The sequence below is a fragment of the Macadamia integrifolia genome, chromosome 2 (genome assembly GCF_013358625.1).
Source record: "Macadamia integrifolia cultivar HAES 741 chromosome 2, SCU_Mint_v3, whole genome shotgun sequence".
NCBI classification, from domain to species: Eukaryota; Viridiplantae; Streptophyta; class Magnoliopsida; order Proteales; family Proteaceae; genus Macadamia; species Macadamia integrifolia.
The window spans coordinates 339,316-358,725 of record NC_056558.1 but is presented as its reverse complement, the minus strand read 5'-3'; the positions used below and the strand labels follow the sequence as shown (position 1 = coordinate 358,725).

Below are 19,410 nucleotides of genomic sequence, written 5' to 3'. Positions count from 1 at the left end.
TCTACCTTGACTTATTTTTCATATTTCTTGATGTTTACTTTAACAATATTTTGCCTTTATAACTTATTAATGAATTGATATTGAATTGTTCAGGAATCAATCTTGGAACATACCGATCCGATCCCATTTATAAAATTTCAAAAGGAAGTCTTTAATTTTTCACTTTCTTCAGAAATATCTCTGTCCTAACCAAAATGATGGAAGGCACCCTTTGATTTCTCGTGGAAAAGGGTTCAAAATTTTATATTTTTGTTTTGTAAGATAATTTTTTTTATGAAATTTTCTTTTAAATAAAAATAAAGAAATACGAACATGCTAACTCATGTAAGGATGTGGACTGTTCTTTACTGATTCTGACCTTAAGAGATTAATCCAAGAATAGTTTTATATATAATGGGATGGTTGAATTCAAATATAAGTGTTTCTTTATAATTATTATAACTTATGCTCTCATTGGTTTGATTTCTATTTGTTTTTATTTAATTTATTTTTATTTTTAAAAGTATTTGGTATAATTTATAGCACTTATTGCTATTTATAATAAATTAAAATAAATCACAAATCATAAATTACTCTCAAGCTATTTGTGATTTATGCCAACAGATCATTTCTGTTGATTTTTGCGCTACCTTAAATGATCATGTGCTAAACTAGTCAAGATCTAAGGTAAATAGGTAATTTCAGTATGTTTTATATTTTTCCAGTAAAAAAATCTCAAATTCTATCATCTCTGTCGCTCGAAGCTCAATGCTGAAGGTGAAACTTGAAACTTATTTTCTCATCATATAATCTATTTTATAAATAGTAACCAAACGAATACTATTTGTGATCCATAATTTATTGTCACAAATAATTTCTAAAAAATAATTAATAAATAGAAATAAAAATTATACCAAAGAGAGCCTTAATTTGATTCTGGTTCCTCGATGGCTTAGGACCGTCAAAATCTCAAAATAAAATGTTTTTTCTTTTAGGGATGAGGTTTTCTGGTCGGACACCCTATTTAAGAATCTTTTGAGGGGTATATTTTGGACCGTAGGATCTGAATAAAATCAATCCTAATGGTTGATTTATCTATACTATTAATATAACAATAGAACGATATACGTATTAGGTATTTTTTTCTGTTAAGGTATAACGTATCTTGAAAGTAAGGAAACGCAACAACCCCGATTTTCTTCTGCCTACCTGCGTGTCCCAACTTACCATTTCTTCTGATTTCAAACCTCAACCCTATGGAAGCCCCTGAATCCCTGGAAGAAAATGGAAGCCCCTGAATCCCTGGAAGAAAAGAAAAGCAAGAGCCCCAAATTTCTTCTCCCACACGAGTCCCTATCCCGTCCTTACAGGCGGTGATCGAAAGCTTGTGCCCCTGAATCCCTGGAAGAAAAGAAAAGCAAGAGCCTCGTGCATGTTCTCCCACACGAGTCCCTATCCCGTCCTTACAGGCGGTGATCGAAAGCTTGTTTTTTGAAGGTATTGAAAACCCCATTTGGTCGAGATTCCTGAGGTGCAGAACGTTAAAACTTAGGGCATGCCCTAACTCCCTTTGTTAATGGGCAGGTTGGCTCTGTAGTCGTTCGTCCACCCATTTGGCAAAGGCGTTCATCCATGGAGGCTCCGGCAGCTATTCACCCTCACCTTCGTAAACACAGGTATGATTTGCCTCCCCCCTTCTCTCTCTCTCTCTCTCTCTCTCTGCCTTTGCCTTCTCCAACTGAAGCATCTAACGGGTTTGTGGATTTTGGTTCCATATTCTTTCATGTGATTCTTCAATATTTGAGTAATTTTTGAAAACAATATAATTACTGTAACTCTATATTTCCGCTTTAAGCATCTCTGGTTCCTTGTTAGTTTGGGTACCGGAGGTATGCATTTTTGGATCTATTGTTTGTTTTATTAAAATTTGATACCTAAGATTAATTTGATAGTTACTCTGCCATCCCCAGACCCATTTTCAGACTCCCACGTTTACATAAGTTTGTAAATCTTCCTTGTAATTTTGTTAATTAAAGATCGATATAGGCACACTTCTCTCTGTGTTTCGCAATTGATTCTTTTTTTGGTTTAATTAATTTGATTTAATTAAAGGTCTACAATGCAAACAAGGTCCACCAAGTTTAAGGTTGATGTGGGCATCCGATTCCCCTTATGAAAAACCAATGCACTATTTCCCCTCCTTCAAGGAAAAAAAAAATGTACAGTAGATTATGGTTTTCCAGGGTGAACTGTTAACATCAACTGAGTTCTGTTCTCCTTCCTTAAGGTCAATATATCATGTTCAGTTATCAAGCCATGAATATTAGTGATACCCTTTTGGCAATTTTGATGGGCTATCATTTCGTAGAGCATTGGGATGAGGGCAATCAAATCCATCTTGTGGATAAATGGTTTTGATAATCTCCTTTAATGGTGGCCATATGATCATGGCATGGTAAGTGTCATAATAAGATGAAAAATATCAGCAAAACATGTTATAATACTTGATAAGCTTGTCTTCTTGCTCAATTTACTTCTATGCACTGGTATTATATTTGTTGTGCTTGTATAATAATTTGCATTATACTTGTTGGTGTATGATGTCCTGTATTCTGTCTCAATTTTTGCTATATATTTGTAGCGAGATTCTCTTTCTCTGTAAGCAATCAAAGAGAGGTGTGAGGACAACCATTGAGGTTTTCTGGTCGGACGCCTCATATAGGAATCTTGTGAGGGGTATTTTTTGGACCGTTGGATTTAAATTTCATTGTCCTAAAGTGTTGATTTGGAATAAGTAGTATGTATTATAATACACATGAATATTTTGCAAGATTGTCTAAGAAACATTTTTTTGTTTGGTATAAGTGTTTAGGGAAACCTAAGATTTACGTGTTAGAGAAACGAAAGAGGGAAGAGGAGAGCTTACCCCTGCAATGCCCCAACCCACCGATCTTGCCTGAGAACGATCAAACATCAGAGTTCTTTCTGCGCTGATAGGTGATTCTTACTTACAGCTTTAAATTTCTTTTTTCTTACTTATAAGGATTCATTTCTTGAAAAGTCGGAGAGGGGGAGAGAGACGGTTTTTGGTCTTGATTATCTCTTTTCTTGTTGTTGAGATCTGAAACTGGGTAAATCGATTGATCTCTGAAGCCATTTAAGAATTCTTCCAAACATCTCTCTCTCTATCTGAATTTACTGTGACTTTCTACCCTTTCTCTCACCTAGGTTTGTGATCTCAGAATACAAATGGGAGCTTTTGCTGGTGAGGTTTGAACAGGGATTTACAGTAGTCGGCGAGGATTTTCTGCAACAAGTTTGAGTAAATCTTCGAAAACCACATCCCGTGTGGAGCATCTTCGTTGGGCATTACAATAGGTACATATCACTTCTGAGTCTGGAAAGTTTGAAAGAGACTTGTAAGCTCTATTTTTTTCCCCATGTTTAGGAAGATCTGGCTCCCTTTACGGATTTTGTTTTACATGTTTCTGTTCTGATCTGGCATATGGCTATGATCTACTCCACACCTATGGTCTGATTATGCTGGTTCTTTGCCGAATCATAAGAAACTGATTGGAATATTGGATTTGATTCAGTTCCCCCCTTTATATTGTTTTCAAACCCCATGGTACCCCTGTGTGTGTGTGAGAGAGAAAATTAATAAGAAAAATGCCTTCCCATCCATGTTTGGAGGAATACTCTCTTACATTCGAGAAAAAAAAAGAAAAAGGAGGGGTGTTCTTTGAACCCCTCATATAGGTATCTTGTGGGGGGTGTTCTTTGGACCGTTGGATCTAAATTTCATTGTGCTGAATCCTTGATTTGGAATAAGTAATATGTATAATAATACACGTACGTATTGTAAGATATAGTGTATATAATTCTAAGAAAACCTTTTGTGGTTAGAAGAGTTTTTGGAAAATTGGAGAAACGAAGGAGGGAAGAGGAGATTTTGCCACTGCAACGTCCCAACCCACCGATCTTGCCGGAGAACGATCAAGCATCGGACTTGTTTTTGCTGCGACAGGTAATTCTTACTTCCAATTTCATTTTTTTTTTGTTGGTTATGAGTATTCAGCTCTTGAAAAGTCGGAGAGGGAGAGAGAGAGAGACGGTGTTAGGGTCTGATGAGATGAGAACAGACGGGAGAGAGAGAGAGAGAGAGACCATAAGGACCTTTTTAGTGAGTTGGTAAGTGTACTCTGAGAATGATTCCAAATTCTAAATTCTAAAAGAGTGCGAGAGAGAGAGAGAGAGAGAGGGAGATCCCGATGAGGGAGAGAGGTACGTCATCCACGTTTCTTTCCCAATCTCCCACGAAATAATAGCTTCTGCGGTGGTTGTGAGGTTTTCCCCTTGAAATCTCTTTTCACCCAATTCCATTGCTCTTCAAAAGGCAAGATTCTCGACCCGGAAGGTGAACATCTCTGAAGTAATCCTTCTTAGATTTTGACTGGAAAAAGGGGTAGGCAAAGAATTGGTTGTGAATGTCCACAGCATTGGGGAGACTGAGTGAGAACTCACCTGACTATGAAACTATTTTGGGGAATGAAACCTTTGAACCGGACAACATTGTGCCATGGGGGCCAAGGTGCCTAGGATCTCGCCAAATTCCACGCTGAGGAAGCTGCAAAAATCCAGGATCTGATCTCTGACTAGACAAGGATCCCCATGCCTAAATCAGCCTGGGATAAGAAGTTGTGGTCTTGGTCTCCAAATCCCATCAAGAATAATATCAGAAAATTTTGCTTTTCACCTTCCCGTGACGTACCTTATTTTGTCCCCATTAGCATTGATGAGGATTCTGTGTGAATGCCAATTGTCCAGCCCAAGGAGAGTAGAGCTTCCAGCATCAATCCTCACCTTGATCATCAATCACAAGAGAGACATGTACTTAAATATTTTCCTCAATCCTTATATTTCAATTTTCAACAGCTACAACAAGGAGAAATAAATATGCTGACTTATTGAAGGTTGTTGTCTAGTGGTATTCTACAATTTTCTTCTGTATAGGCTTCGCATGCAAAGATTGAAAATTTTAGCTAGAAGGTGACCTTTGTGATTGCACTTTTGCTAGTTATGTTGTAACAAGACCTTTTCCTATGTTAGAACAGTGTAATACTCAATGAAATTGTTAAATTTTGTAGATAAAGTCAATTTTCCAAATTGACCATGACATTCAATTAATCAATTATGAGTTTAAAGGTTCTATTCATAGACTTTCTTACTTTAAATTTAAAGAACATGAGCAAGTACTTGATTATCCACATTGGGTGGAGTTCCATAAATGCTTCTTTATGTGATTGAGATATGCCACTAAAAGGGTTAACAAAATTGGGAGTCTTTTCTGTGATACAACATTAAGGAGCCATTAGGCTGTCCGGTAAATTGCCAGAGATAGAAATCTATTCTTAGTTTCTTCTATGCTTGTGCTTTTTTCAGCTTATTTGCTTAACTGTTGTATGAATTTTTGGCTTTATTGGTTCTCAGTGATGGGTTTAGGGTTTTGATTCATGAGTTGCCAGTTCATACACTTTAATTTTACTTGCAATCTTCAAGTTAGGACTACAGTACTAGTTGTATTGTATTTGCAATTGTGATAATAGAGCTCTAAATAATATGTCCCTAATGTGTAGAGAATAGGTGTGGACATCAAAACCAACATATGCTAAACTATATAAAGAAAAAAAAATTAATAAAAGAAATGGAGATAGAAAGAACCCCTAAAAAGGAAAAAAGACAAATATAGTTATACATTTAATATGAGGAAATGTAAAGAAACAACTCATGTACAGGCAATGACAGTACATATTTTCTTATGATGCAGGCAGCGAAAGTTAATTCCAGATTAGGAATCAAAGATCAGATCGCTTGCTCCAAAGGCCTATATCTGAACTATTTTTCTGATTTCAGCAGCCTGCCATTAGCAAATAAGGGAAAATAAGAGAAGAGATGGGGGTATTCTGGGACTGTAAATAGTACCCAATAATATTAATGTGAACAGTAACTTTAAAAGAAAAGATGAGGAGAAGAGAAGGGATGAAAGAGAGGAGTTCTCACAAATCTCAATTTTCACTAACAAGTACCTTCTTCATTAACTATTGACTGGAGGGTGTTACATGTAGATAAAAACCAAAATGACAAAAATAAACCATCCTACTAAGTAGTATCTAGTTTCCTAAAATAACTAAACTAACTTAGAAAATACTATTAGGACTCCTAACTTGCTAAACTACTAAAACTCCCAAAACAGAAACTACAATTAAGAGAACCATTTAGACTTATGATAGCCTTTTGGCACAGAAGACTTTATTTTATTACACTCCAAGATCTCTTTGAACTCAAATATAAGCATGAAGCTACCCAACCAATCAAGAAACTCTACGTTCATAGGACTTCATTGTATTCTGCAATATTTGTTATGCTATTTAACTACAGTCCTTGTTCTTAAAATAGAAGGATTAATTGACTAGTAAAAGAATGACTAATCCAATCCCTAACAGACAAGTAAGACGGACCAAATTAAGTAATAGATAAGAAGAGACTATTTAAGAATCTTTTTTAGGAGTATATTTTGGATCGTAGGATCTGAACAAACAAATCCTAGTGTGCATTTATCTATACTATTAATATACAGCAGAACGATATACGTATAAGGTATTTTTTTCCGGTAAGGTATAGCATATCTTGGAAGAAAAGAAAAGCAAGAACCCCCCGATTTTTACCTTCTAATAGCTTCTCATGTTTGTACTGAATTTGTTCAACCGGTTTCCGATCACAGCTGCGTTAGTGGTAGTGGTTGGAATGATAGACTAGTGGTGTTTGGCTATGCATGGTGATGGTGGCTTGGAAAATCTCTTAACTTCTTCTCTGATATCGGAGATATTCTCATGAAGAGCACTCTCGCTCTCTCTCTCTCTTTCTTCCTATGTGCATGTGTGAATGGAAACTAGATATAAGAAGGAAGTATTGATATGGAAGCCAGAGGTGCTAAAATGGTCGGGATATTTAGTATTATATCTTTTTGTGATACCATGCACCTGTGCCTAAGCTCTGGACAAAACCCTTTTCTGTTAGAAGAGAAAAAATATTTTGATGGTTCTGATCATATGATCAAAAGGACTGATCAATATGTTAACTCATAGGTCAATATATAAGGTTTACCATTTACAAACCCCGATTTTTTGTCCATACCTGTATCTATTTTTACCACGTACATACTAATATTGTGAGACTTATTTAGATTCTCCTGATCATGTGGACTACAATTGGTAGAATTTGATATTGACTACATGTGATGTTACTTCTTTAATTGGGAGGCATTCATTTACTCGTTTTATATGGCTTTTAATTATGACATGCTTGTATATTTGCAGTGTTTTAGGGGACAAACAAATGACACATGATGATGAAATATCAGATACTATTGTCGATGGACTTATAGTAGAGAATATTATACCATATAGGGAGTTAGGTGAGTTTTCCCTTAAAACACATTTGATATGACAAAGGATATAAAATAATATTGTATTTAATTGTGTATTTTGTTTTGTAGAGGATGTGTATGCTAGGGAAGGTCCCACGGATTTGGAGGAAGTCATTCGATTAGATGTAGAAGCTATTGAAAATGAATTAAATAGCAGTGGTGTGGTAGTCGATGATAAAAATGGGGGGACCAATGAAGCTATAGAAGATGGTGTTTTTGCGTATGAACCAAGTGAGCATGTTGATGGCGGTGAAAGTTTTCTTGTTGATGATTCAACAAAGCACTTTGACAACCCCGTAGAGTACACAGAGGAACAATGCATTGGGAAGTATTTTACCAATGAAAATGATGCATATGAATTTTACAACAATTATGCTCCGAAGATGGGATTTAGCGTTCGAAAATCTAAAGTGGAAAGGTCAAGAAAAAGGAAAGAAGGAATGAATGAAGAGAGGGATGTCTTGTCTCGCATGTATGTTTGTAGTAGGGAAGGTTTTAAGGACTGCAATGATAAAAGGCAAGAAGGAAAAGAAGTCAACCGTCGAGCTGATAGTAGAATTGGTTGTCCTGCTCGTCTACGGGTAAAATCAATTGAAGGGGGCTTGATTGTTGACCAATTCATTTCAGGTCATAACCATAACCTCGTGGCACCCGATGAAACTTATCGGCTTCGATCACATCAATGGCTCTCAGACTTGGTTGTACAGATTGCGACCACTTTAGATGATTGTGGTATAGGACCGGAAACTATTTATGAGGTTGTGAAAACTATGTCAGGTGGAGCCTCCAAGGTGGGTTTGCCAGAGTTGGCATTTAAGAACTTTATGAAGAGGAAAAATCAGAAATTTCTTGGGGTGGACTTACAAAGATTGCTGGAATACTTGCACCACACGAAACTATGTGATCCTGAATTCTTTTGCAAAATAGCCAAAACAGAGGATGGTACAGTGCGAGGTATCTTTTGGGTTGATGGACAGGCAAGAGCTGCATATCGTGTATTTGGTGATGTCCTGGCATTTGATACAACATATAAGAAGAATCGATATCACTTCCCATTTGGTCCTTTTGTCGGAGTAAATCATCATGGTCAGACTACTTTGTTTGGATGTGGGTTGATAGCAGATGAGACGATTGAGTCGTTTATTTGGTTATTCTCTACGTGGTTGAAAGCAATGGATAGTCGACCACCTGTGGCAATTATTACAGACCAATGTCCATCACTTTTGAGGGCCATCCCACATGTGTTTCCAAATGCAAAGCATAGGTACTGTTCATGGCATGTGCAAAAACATTTTATGGAACACCTGAGCAATTTGTATGGGACAAGTCCATCATTTAAAAAGGATTTTGGGAGATGTATATATGGTAGTCAGACAGAAAATGAATTTGAGACAAGCTGGCAAGAGTTATTAATAGCTTATAATCTCGTTGAACATGAGTGGTTGAAGAAAATGTACGAGCAGCGGGTTCATTGGGTACCGTTATATCTTAAAGGTACTTTCTTCGCTGGCATGTCATCCACACAACGCAGCGAGGGGATGAATTATTACTTTCGTGGTTACTTTAAGCAATCAATCCCATTGCACAAGTTTGCACGACAATATGAAAAGGCTATACAAAGACGTAGGGAGAGGGAAGCTAGTAGTGATTTCTCCAGTCTCAACAAAAAACCTCCACTGCTAGTTGGTAATCCTTTGGAGATACATGCATCTAAAGTTTATACGAGGAAGATTTTTGAAATCTTTAAGAAACAATGGTCTGCAGCACTGATATTGACAGCCACAGAAGAAGTATATGGTCAAAAGAAAAAGTATTTGGTCGGTCCCTTTGACATTCCTGACGAGCATAAGTGTGAAGTTTGGGATGACATTGATGCAGGTGTTGTAACTTGTAGCTGTAAATTGTTTGAGTTTATGGGTTTATTATACAAACACATCTTGAGAGTCTTCCATAAGACAGACCGCGAGGAGATTCCTTCCCAGTACATCTTAAAAATATGGACCATGGATGCAAGGAATGATTTGACGAATAAGATAGACAGATTAAGTGATGAAGCTTCTGTATCAGTAACAGCTGCATGGGCTTTTCAAGATGCCTTGAGGAATTTGATAGCCACAGTTAGTGGTTCACAGGCAGCATGTGAATCTGCTACGACTGCGTTGAGGATTGTGAATCAAAGAATCTTACGAGAATTGGGTGCATCAAACTTACAAACTCCTGTTGTTGATCCACAACCCTCTGCTAACGTTACACATGACCCCCATTGTAATATCCATATTCCTTTGGATGTGATCACAAGGGGTCGGCTTAATTTAGGTCGTGCTAAACATCCAATGGAGATGACAACTGGAAGGAAGAATAGATGTAGCAATTGTGGCCAGTTAGGGCATAACAAGGCAACTTGTAAGGTATGTTTTCAAGAGGTCCATTTATTGCATATATTAATTTTAAAAAATGTTTAGTGCAGTATTGATAATGTGGGACCATGTCTTATATTTTTCAGGTAGTAGTAGCGCCTAAAAATGATTTGGACACCACGTACAATGAAGAACGATTTTAGTTAGAGATTTTTGGATCAACAGTATTTGATCTCATGTGTGGGTGTCTCTTTTTGAGTTATATGTGTGGCTGTTTATGTTTTTTGTTTTTTTTTGCAAAGATAGGTGATGTTAACAATTTCCATCCATTTGAACTTTCACGTTTCTGTAGTATTTGAAATGAGTTTATGAAGGTCTTCAGCAATTTACTAGGACTGAAAAACCAAAGATTTACTTCCACATTTTAGTTTGCCATAGGAAATTATGCAATTTCATTTTGATGGTTGAATGATATATGGGCATTCTGCTTTGCATGACTCTGTAGTGCTGCCCTTGGTGAAACTTATTTTATTAATGGTTGAATATGCTATTCTCTCTTTGGTTTAAATATAAGTAGTGGTATCTATTAATGAATGTAATGATATATTTGAAGTAATCCTTCCATAAGGACATTAAAATGTTATTTTTGTTCAAAGTAGTAGACCTAATAGATTTAGTGTGTATTTATGTTGATAAATTGTATATCAATCAATAGTATGATGTGATCATATTTTGATATGGTACTGAAATCCACATTCTTTTGTTTAGTTTTAGGGAACAAGTAATGCTCTTATATAGTATATATGGCCCCTGTTTATATCTGTTTGGGCAACTGTGGGGTCAAGGGTAAATTGTAGAATGTTACTCTTCTATTCTAAATCCGTTTTATTAGACTTTGCAGCAAGATTTGTTGTTGAAAATTTCATCATTAGAATCTGAGAACACGAAGCACATTGGATTCTGAAAATCAACATGGTAGAGTGTGGGGATAAATTGGAGGTAAGGAGGATATCCTTGTCTCAACCAATTCTGTTTTCCACTATGCTTTCAGGATTTAATTAGCCATTCTATTTACTGACCACCCAAAAAGTCCAAAAAAATTCTCTCGTCATTTTTTTACAGGTTTTGCTTATACAAACCCATGAATCTCAATGCATTCAATTTGGAGCCATTGTGTTTTATATGGTGGAACTAATCTAGGTTTCGTTTATTCAGTTCTTTATGATATCTCATTGAGAAACCAAAAACCCATTGGGTAAGATTGCTAAATATTTGAATCTTTCTTTTTCTTTAGTTCCTTCTACATATTGTAGATGCATTTTTCTTTTTCTAGTAAGGTTTTGTGGCTCAATTGGACATATAGCCATATTTTGTGGCTATAGATGGTATAACATGTTTCTTTCTTAAGATGGTTTCTCATATTGTTTCCTTAATTGACCAGTTTGTCAAACAAGATGACGAAGGGCAATGCAATTCAGAATGCAAGACAATAGGATGGGCTTGTCAGGAGGTGAAGTTTTATGCTTGTTTTTTTTTCCCTTTGTTTGGTGATGAATCAATTTTGTTCTTGGTTTTTTAATGTATTCATTTTGTGGAAATAAACCAATCAAGTGTGTCTAGTGGATCAAAAATTTTGTTACTTTGCTTACTTAATTTCTTTTTCCTTGCTGAGTATTTGAGTCATTCCTTGGTTTGTTCTAACACACAAGATTTCTCTTTGCTGGATTTTCTTAGTATTGAAAACCTAAAACTAAGTTATCTAGAGTACTTGTACCCACCACTTTACCAAGCTTAATACATTAGCTAGAAATTCTTTCCATTGCTCTATTGCTCTAGGATCCCTCCTTAAATAATATCCTAGAATGCCATGATCCCAGATGCCCTTATACCTATTTCTAGTGAAATCTAGTTAGATTTTGTTTTGTGGTCTCAATGCATATTGGTGAAAGGGGTTGGTGGGTGGTTTAAGCTTAAGTAGCCTAGGAGAAGTTATGTTCAAACAAAGGAGATTGTTCAAGCTGGGTGCTTACGAAGAACGATGTCAATAATAAGAAAAATTTATGTTCCCATAGAGGTTAAACATGCTGATGTTTCCAGGGAAATAATAACAAAACAATTGAGATTGTTTAAGCTGGGTGCTTAGGAAACAACAAATCCTACCGTGTAAAAAAAAAACTTCCATTGACTGTTTTCATTCTATTTGAATATCCAGGAGCTGTCGACTTTCTTTATGAGATGTCTCTTGCATTTAAGTAGGTTTGAACTTTTGAGAATGAGAGTTGAATAGTAGATTAATGGATCATGGATGTGTTACTGCTATTTCTTGCTAGGGATATGGCTCATGGTTGCAGAGGCATGATTGCCTTTGCAGGTAATCTTTTCTAAATTCATCTTTAGGTTTCTATTAATTCTTATTTGTCTCTTTCTACTTCTGTTTCCAGATTGCCTTTGAATGCTTGCAGATTACTGAACAATAAATTAGAAGCTGACTATATTACTGATTCTTTGTGAGGTTCAATGTCCTTATTTATTGTTAATGTGCTCCTACCCTGTATTTGTAGTTGAAACATTTATTCGGAATCTGGACTGGAATAAGATAGTGAATGAGCTTTAATATCTTTGGATGTACTGATCAACCATGGAAAGACAAAGCGAATTGATTCTCAGGAATGAATTTAAGAAAAATCCAGGTTTTTAAGGTGAGAAATGGTATTTGTGTATCTAGATTAAGGAACTAAATCTAGGAAAGGTAAATCAGACCAATTATGAATGAGACCTACAAGACTGTAACTATTACATGTGACTATTTCATTTGGTACTTCAGAAGTAGGGAATCCTAATTTAGGTGAAAGAAACTATTGAGTACATTTATACATACAGTATGTTGAATTTTCTCTGAAATAAGGATGTCTAATACTAATGGCTTATGCATTGCAAGCATGTGTTTTTGGCGAAGAGGTACATGGAGCTAAAAAAAGCAGACACACAGGTTTACATGATTCAAGTGTGGAATCAACTACCAACCTCCTACTGTAGTTCCTGGAGGAGACTTGGCCAAGGTTCAGAGGGCAGTTTACATGATTTCAAACTCTATGAGTGTTGCAAAGGTTTTCTCAAGAATTGATCAGGAGTTTAATCTGATGTATGCAAAGCGTGCTTTTGTACGCTAGTATGTTGGTGAGGGCATGGAGGAAGGAGAATTGTCTGAAGCTCGGGAGGATCTAGCTGCTTTTGAGAAGATAAAGAAAATGTGGATTCAATTGCAAACAATGTAGGCTAGAGGCTTCTCTGTTAGTCAAGTGAGTCAAGTGATTGTAGCCCAGCAAAGTCCAAAGTTTTCCCTGCTTTTTCCTATAAGTTCCTTTTCCTTTTCTTCTATTACTTCTTATCTAGGTTTGATGGTGATGCTGGACTTGTGATTTGATCAGTTAGTATCCCCCTCTTTTTTGGGGGGGGGTTTCATTTTCATAATTTTCGATGTGTGATTATGGCCTATGAGAGGTACTAGGTCTGATGTGGTGAAGCCATTTCCCTACTTGCCAAATCATAAAATATGAGTTGCTGCCCTATCTCCCCCTTCCACATTCATTTTTATCAAAGAAGCCTTGAGGTTCTTTTGTTTGTTACTAACCACTCCCTTTCACCTCAGGATGACTAGTAAAGAAAGCCAAAAACCATGCTTTACACATATGCATGCACATGCATTGGATTGTCCTTAACAGAAGGCTTTTTTAATTGTCATTCCTTTCTAAGCAGGTTTTGACTTCACTGTTTGCTGCTTTACGAAATTTTTTTCTAGAGAAATGGTGGTTGGGCTTTTTGATTGATTAATGCAATCTTCCATAGTGATGTGTGAACATTACTTCTAAGCAATACTATCACTAAGCAATGTATGCTTCAATCTAACAAACTATTCTGAATATTTATAGTTTACAAGCTTGTTGTATTGGATGATTACAATTGCAATGCTCAGTAAATTCGGCAACCCAATATCCCTGAGACTTGTATTGGCTTGTCTTCATTGAGTGAGGACCATTTTCCTCTGTTTTTATTGATCATCATATCTTATGGAGATGGATAAAGCTGACTCAGTGGCAAGCAATCAAGGTGCCCATATTTTATTTCCACTCCTTCAAAGGAGTCTCCCAGATCCAAACAATGTAATCTCTCTGTCTCTATTTCTGTCATGGTTATGTATTGCGAATATTCAAAAGCTAATTTGCTATACTATTACCCATAACAAAATATTTTAAATCTTTAAGCTATGCATTTATGGTTTAGCTTTGACAATTGAGACAGAGTTGACACACTGAAAGAATGGATCAGCAAGCTGGGGAAAAAAGCTGATAGTTTCCCATATGGAGTTTGTGAGCATGGTAATTGTCTTATTGTTAGTGTTGAATTATCTATTTTTTGTTCCTTTTTCTTTCTACTCAAAACTAGTATTGCCACTGGTTAGAATAGTGAACAGTATTTGAATGTTGTTCCAAATTGTTGGATGTTACAGTTAGATTGGGGCCCAATGTATCTGTACCTGTGAAGGGCAAATTGAGGTTGGGTGCCAGAGTTCTTCAAGAAGGTGGTGTTAATAAGTTATTCAAGTAGATCTTCAAAAGCTGCAGGTAAAGATGACTATGCTGTTTATAAATTGTTTTGAGTACGATTCATTCAGTCTACAAAGAGGGGGGGTATACCCTTGGGTTAAATTGACTATGCTGAAGGTGTTGTAGAATTTTTAAATCAATAGCTGAACAACAATAAAAGGGTACTTGGAGCATATGATGTGACTCTTGAATGTGCTTCTATTTGCGTAATCCTTGGTTTTGTGAAACTTCTCTTGGGTCATAAGTGTTTAGAATTGGACTTGATGGACATATTCCAATTCATGAAACCTATTTCACAATTACCTTTTATATTTGTGATAGCCTTGTTTGACTGAAGCCCGGATTCATGGGAAGAAAAGACCCTTTTTATGATCAAGAGGGATTCAATGTGTTTGTTTTTTAACAAGAGTACATTCAATGTGTGGCACATAATAAGTAAATCATGTTTGCTTTTCACACTTCTATTTCAAATGAATAATGGCAATGTATCCTCACATACTCCTTTTATAGTTAAGCTCCAAATGATGGAATTATCATTCCTTTATAGGTAATATACAAAAAATAATGCAGGTTGCCTTTCTCAGTCAAGCTGAGAGATTAACTCCTATGCTTCAACAGCCCCATGATTTAATGACTTGGTTGCAAGACAGTCAAGAACCGGGGAAGCCAGAGGGGTAAATTCTCTCCTAGGATTTTCTTCTTTGGTTCACCCAGTAAGATAAATGAGAACCATGGCCCCTCTTCCAAAATTAGATAGATCATAGGATTTATTATGATGATTGGTTGTTCTGGTATTCTTAAAGGTCTTCAGAAATATGCTTTCAGAATAAATGTTCAGAAAAATCCTTTACCATGAATTCCCCTGGACAGACATTGGTTGATAAAGAGCATGTCAATTTACAGTCTCATCATGGTGGGTAATTTCTGTTTGATTGTTGATTGAATTTTCATTGGCAGGCTGCAAAAGAAGAGATTAGCAACAAAGATAAAAAGAAGGAGGGCAACCTAGAGAAGGGATTGCAAGATGCACTTTTGAAGACAGAAATCTGATGAGTGATATTGTTTTCTTGCGTGCATGGACTCAATAAAGGTTCCCCACTTCTTCAACCCATTGACAAATGCTCTGCAGTCTCGTGATCAGGTCTGGAGAGGCATAAAAACAGTGGCTGAGCTAAGGGAAGAACAAAATACTACATAATCCTGTCAACAAGGACTCATTGTACAAGGTGAAAATTTAAGTTTTCGTGCAGATTGGGTTACCCTCTCAATTTGTCTTTCTCCTACTGTTTTTGATATTCTATTTTCTCCTTGATGAACAACAGAATGAACGCAAGTAAAGCATGTATAATAGTTCACGATTGTCCTTTTAACCTTGGTGGTTTGAGAGTTGAGTTAACATCTGTGTCGTTAGGCTTGAAGTGCCTTATAGCAATGACATGTATCGAACTAAATCTGAATCAAATGACATTAGGCTCAACAAAACTTACTGTCCTTCTTGTTGTTGTTGTTATTGTGTACTATTTGTGCCTTTGCCTCCAACCCCACACCCCCACACGGGCGGAAAAAAGTAAGGGATCCAGCAGGCTTGTAATTGGGTTAAGGTCAAACATATCTGAAATTTTTCCTTGTTTGAGAAAATTCTCAGAAGTGGCTCAAAAATGATAGCATTTGATATTGTGTGTGTGTGTGTGTGTGTGTGTGTGTTTTTTGGGGCGGGGGTGATGAGGTGATACCACTTTACATAATTTGGTGTCTTTGCTTTATTTTGTTTTCCTTCCATGATTGGGACATGGGTAGTTGGAGTAATCTTAGAGTATAAGTCTGCTTTAGTACTTTGAAGTTTTCTATTAGAAGATGAGAAATTAGAACTAGGAAGATTTGTTTCTGCGACTGAAATTACTCTTCTTGTTGGCACATGCAGAGTCTCTCGAATGCAACATGCAGCCCAAAACATCTCATGGATTGTGTTTAGAAACAGTATCAGGATATTCTGGGTTATTTTCAGTAATGTCAACAACCTTGGCTGGGGTCCTAGGAGTTGGATTGCAACAAATATCTCATGCAGATGCCAAAACGGTTGGGGATTATACCTTTGAAGCGTTTCCTCGCAATGCTAATGTTTTTCTGTCTTTATTATTTTCCTTTCTTGGGGTTCATCTTGTTTTCTGCCATCTTTCTCTCTCTGTTCATATAGTTTTGTTCTTTTGGTTGTTCAATTTAATAGCTCAATCAGTGGTCTTCTCCTACTTTTGTGGAATTTATGAAAATGCAGACAGTTTTTTACATGTTCACTTGCGAAATTTTTTTGACAGAACATTCAATTGTTCTTATCGTGGGCTTAGCTTTCTGCAGGCTGATCCTGAGGTTCCCTTGCCATCAGAATCTCCATCAAGCTACACCGATTTGGAAAAAATTGTTAAGCAAGAACGACTTCGATTGGAAGAGTTGCTCAAAAGTAGAGGAATGTTTTATGGCTCCTATCCTAGATTTACTGTCGCCATGAAGGGTCAAAAGGTGAAAGTGCCATTTCTTTTCAATCCGGCAATGAGTATGCCTTCTATGTGGGATATCATTCTATTCTGCTGCTACTAATTTTCTCTAGAGTGGGACAGCATTTTTTCCTCAAGCACTTATCTTCCTTCACCAATGTTTATATGTGTTGTTCTTCCTCTATCAGCTTGCTGGAAGAGGAATGATTTAGACACCAATTGGTTCCATGGATAAAAGGAATCTATATATATATATATGTATTTCTGTTATTATAAACAGCAATTGTAAGTTCAGTTTCAGGAAAAGGAGTCAATCTTGGAAATTATTCAACACCTCCATATGATTATTGGAACTGTTTTTATCTGCTAAATAGATATGTTCTTTAGGAAGCCATTAGTGCCACAAGCAGTGGTTATATGCCAGAACTTTTTGCATGCTCACACAAGAAAAAGCTTACTATTTTGTGTGGCTTGGCAAGGCATCTTTGATATGGAGTGCGTTATTATTAGAAATATATACTTTGAAGGTGCCTTCATTTTGATACATGTGCTTTTTCTTGGGCTGGATATTATAACACTTTTTCTTGATATCGTTGAAGTTCAATAAGTTCCATTTTTGCCATAGTAATTAATTGGTATATTTTCTACAATGCTTACAATTTTAGTGCTGTGTCATAGGTCACAATCAAATTCCAAATACCTCCAACATGTGAAGCGCCACACTTAATTGTGGACCTTGTTTCACATCTAGGATTGAAGGATGAACTTGGTGGTGGATCAGATATGGTACTGCGTGCTTGGGACAGGTTCGTAGAAGCAAAAATCCCAGTGTACCTTTAGTTTCTCAGTTAGGCTATGTAAATATTCTTACTTACCCAAGTGGGGTTGATCCATTGGTGTACATAGTGCCTTTAGAGTCTATGTACATAACATTGGACACAAGGTGATTGAATAAGAAATCAAATTGGGTTTGTGCTTTGAGAGTATGTGTGTGTGTGCTTGTGCGAGCTTCCTTTCACCCCCCTCTTTTCTTGTGTGATTCCCTCTCTCGCCTGCAACTTAGAGACTCATCTCTGGATTTCCCCTTCTTCCCTAACTGGTCCTCCACCATTCTTTCTAATTGCTGATATTCAAATTTAATTTTTTGTTCATTTTAAGTTTTGTTATGCTAAATGGTAATTACTTATGCCACATGACAAAAAGATATAGTGGGCTATGATGCAGAGTTCTAGAGAGATTGTTAGAGATAAAGATATTGTTTGGGCTTGTCTTTTTTCAAGAATGTAAATTCAATCATGATTGGGGTTGAGATGCGCATGGCTGCAGGTTGGTATTGATTATTGGTTGCTTCCCCAAAAAAATTAAGAAATCAATAGTTGTATGCAATGTGTAATGTTCGTGTTCTCTTCCTGATGTACAGTTTGATGGATCATCCTTCCATAAGAAATACACTGAAATGTTTTTGCAATTAACAGTATATGCCACGTCCCTGCTGGTATCTTTGGACGCCCCCAACCGACCAAGGAGTTATGGATCTGCTGATCCTTGCCTGCATTGGCTGGATTGTAGTTAGTTTCAGCTAATGTTGGCTGATTCAGACTGATTCTGATCACCAATACAGATATGAACTCTGATCCTTAAATCCCTTTATTTATTAATGAGAGGAAAAGCTGATTTTTTTATTTTTTATTTTGGGGGTGTGGGAGGTTGTGAAGTCAGGAATCAATCCCAGGTCTGGGGGAAGACAATCCACAGGCTTCATGGTGCAAAGTGCAAGTAGGTTATGCTTTACACATGACGTTGGGGTCATTTTAGCTTGATACCCATTTTTCACTATTTTATTTGCCCTTAACTAATTACCTTTGACCCTTAAAGGAAAGCAAAGCAACTTTGATATTTTATGATTGACTCTAGCCTCTAGGTCTACAAGTCTCTCATAAGAAAAAGAAAATTGAGGATAATAGAAGATAGCTGAACCTATCTTCAGTTATATGACTATATCTTATCTTCATATTGCATCTTAATGATGTACAATAGCAGTTTAGAGTTGAGTCAAGTCACACCCTTCCCTGATAAATAGTCTCTCGTGCACACTTATTCTTCTTGTTTCCCTGATAACCATTAGATCATATCAATTGAAATTTATAAATGATTTTGTAGTTTTTTTTTTTATCTTGAAGTGAGTGGGTCACTCATTCTTCTTGTCTCCCTGATAAATAATAATTAGATCAGTATAATCAATTAAAATTTGAAAGTAATTTTGTAAAAATTGTTTGATCGAGAAAGATTAGCAAAGCAAGGATGTATTCCCCATCTGTTTTAGCTATGGTCTTCCATTATCGTTTTCTCAGCTCTAATGCTGTATCTTACTCGATTGTTATACTCCATCTGATTGAGCTGTTCTGTTAATGATTTGGTCCATTGTTGTATTATTTTTAGGCTGTGTTCTTTTATTAGTTAATGAATTTGCTATTTGTCCAATAAATAGATAAAAA

General features: G+C 36.4%; 1 protein-coding gene across 7 annotated transcripts; it reads left to right on the top strand.

Moving 5' to 3' along the window:
* Positions 1-1,161: 1,161 nt before the first annotated feature.
* On the top strand, positions 1,162-17,896 carry LOC122089470 (protein FAR1-RELATED SEQUENCE 5-like). Of its 7 annotated transcripts, none has more exons than XM_042659236.1 (12): positions 1,162-1,476; positions 1,564-1,655; positions 7,356-7,453; positions 7,535-9,873; positions 9,969-11,077; positions 11,264-11,332; positions 12,153-14,198; positions 14,330-14,444; positions 15,384-15,652; positions 16,348-16,502; positions 16,779-16,940; positions 17,594-17,896. In XM_042659236.1, the coding sequence occupies exons 2-5, from the start codon at positions 1,612-1,614 to the stop codon at positions 10,023-10,025; spliced, it is 2,538 nt and encodes an 845-aa protein (XP_042515170.1). In that variant the 5' UTR covers positions 1,162-1,476; positions 1,564-1,611; the 3' UTR covers positions 10,026-11,077; positions 11,264-11,332; positions 12,153-14,198; positions 14,330-14,444; positions 15,384-15,652; positions 16,348-16,502; positions 16,779-16,940; positions 17,594-17,896. The 7 variants fall into 7 exon arrangements, with proteins under 7 accessions (XP_042515170.1, XP_042515188.1, XP_042515177.1 ...); XM_042659254.1 differs by having other exon boundaries at positions 1,426-1,655; positions 9,969-10,821; positions 11,038-11,077; positions 14,122-14,198; XM_042659243.1 differs by having other exon boundaries at positions 1,426-1,655; positions 12,153-13,982; positions 14,118-14,198.
* The last annotated feature ends 1,514 nt before the right edge of the window (positions 17,897-19,410 follow it).

What these genes read in the sequence shown, in the direction of transcription:
- LOC122089470 (XM_042659236.1), top strand. Translation starts at nt 1,612, where the DNA reads ATGGAGGCTCCGGCAGCTATTCACCCTCACCTTCGTAAACACAG. An exon ending in CCTCACCTTCGTAAACACAG is followed by an intron (nt 1,656 to 7,355) that starts GTATGATTTGCC and finishes GTATATTTGCAG; the next exon opens with TGTTTTAGGGGACAAACAAA. An exon ending in ATAACAAGGCAACTTGTAAG is followed by an intron (nt 9,874 to 9,968) that starts GTATGTTTTCAA and finishes TATATTTTTCAG; the next exon opens with GTAGTAGTAGCGCCTAAAAA.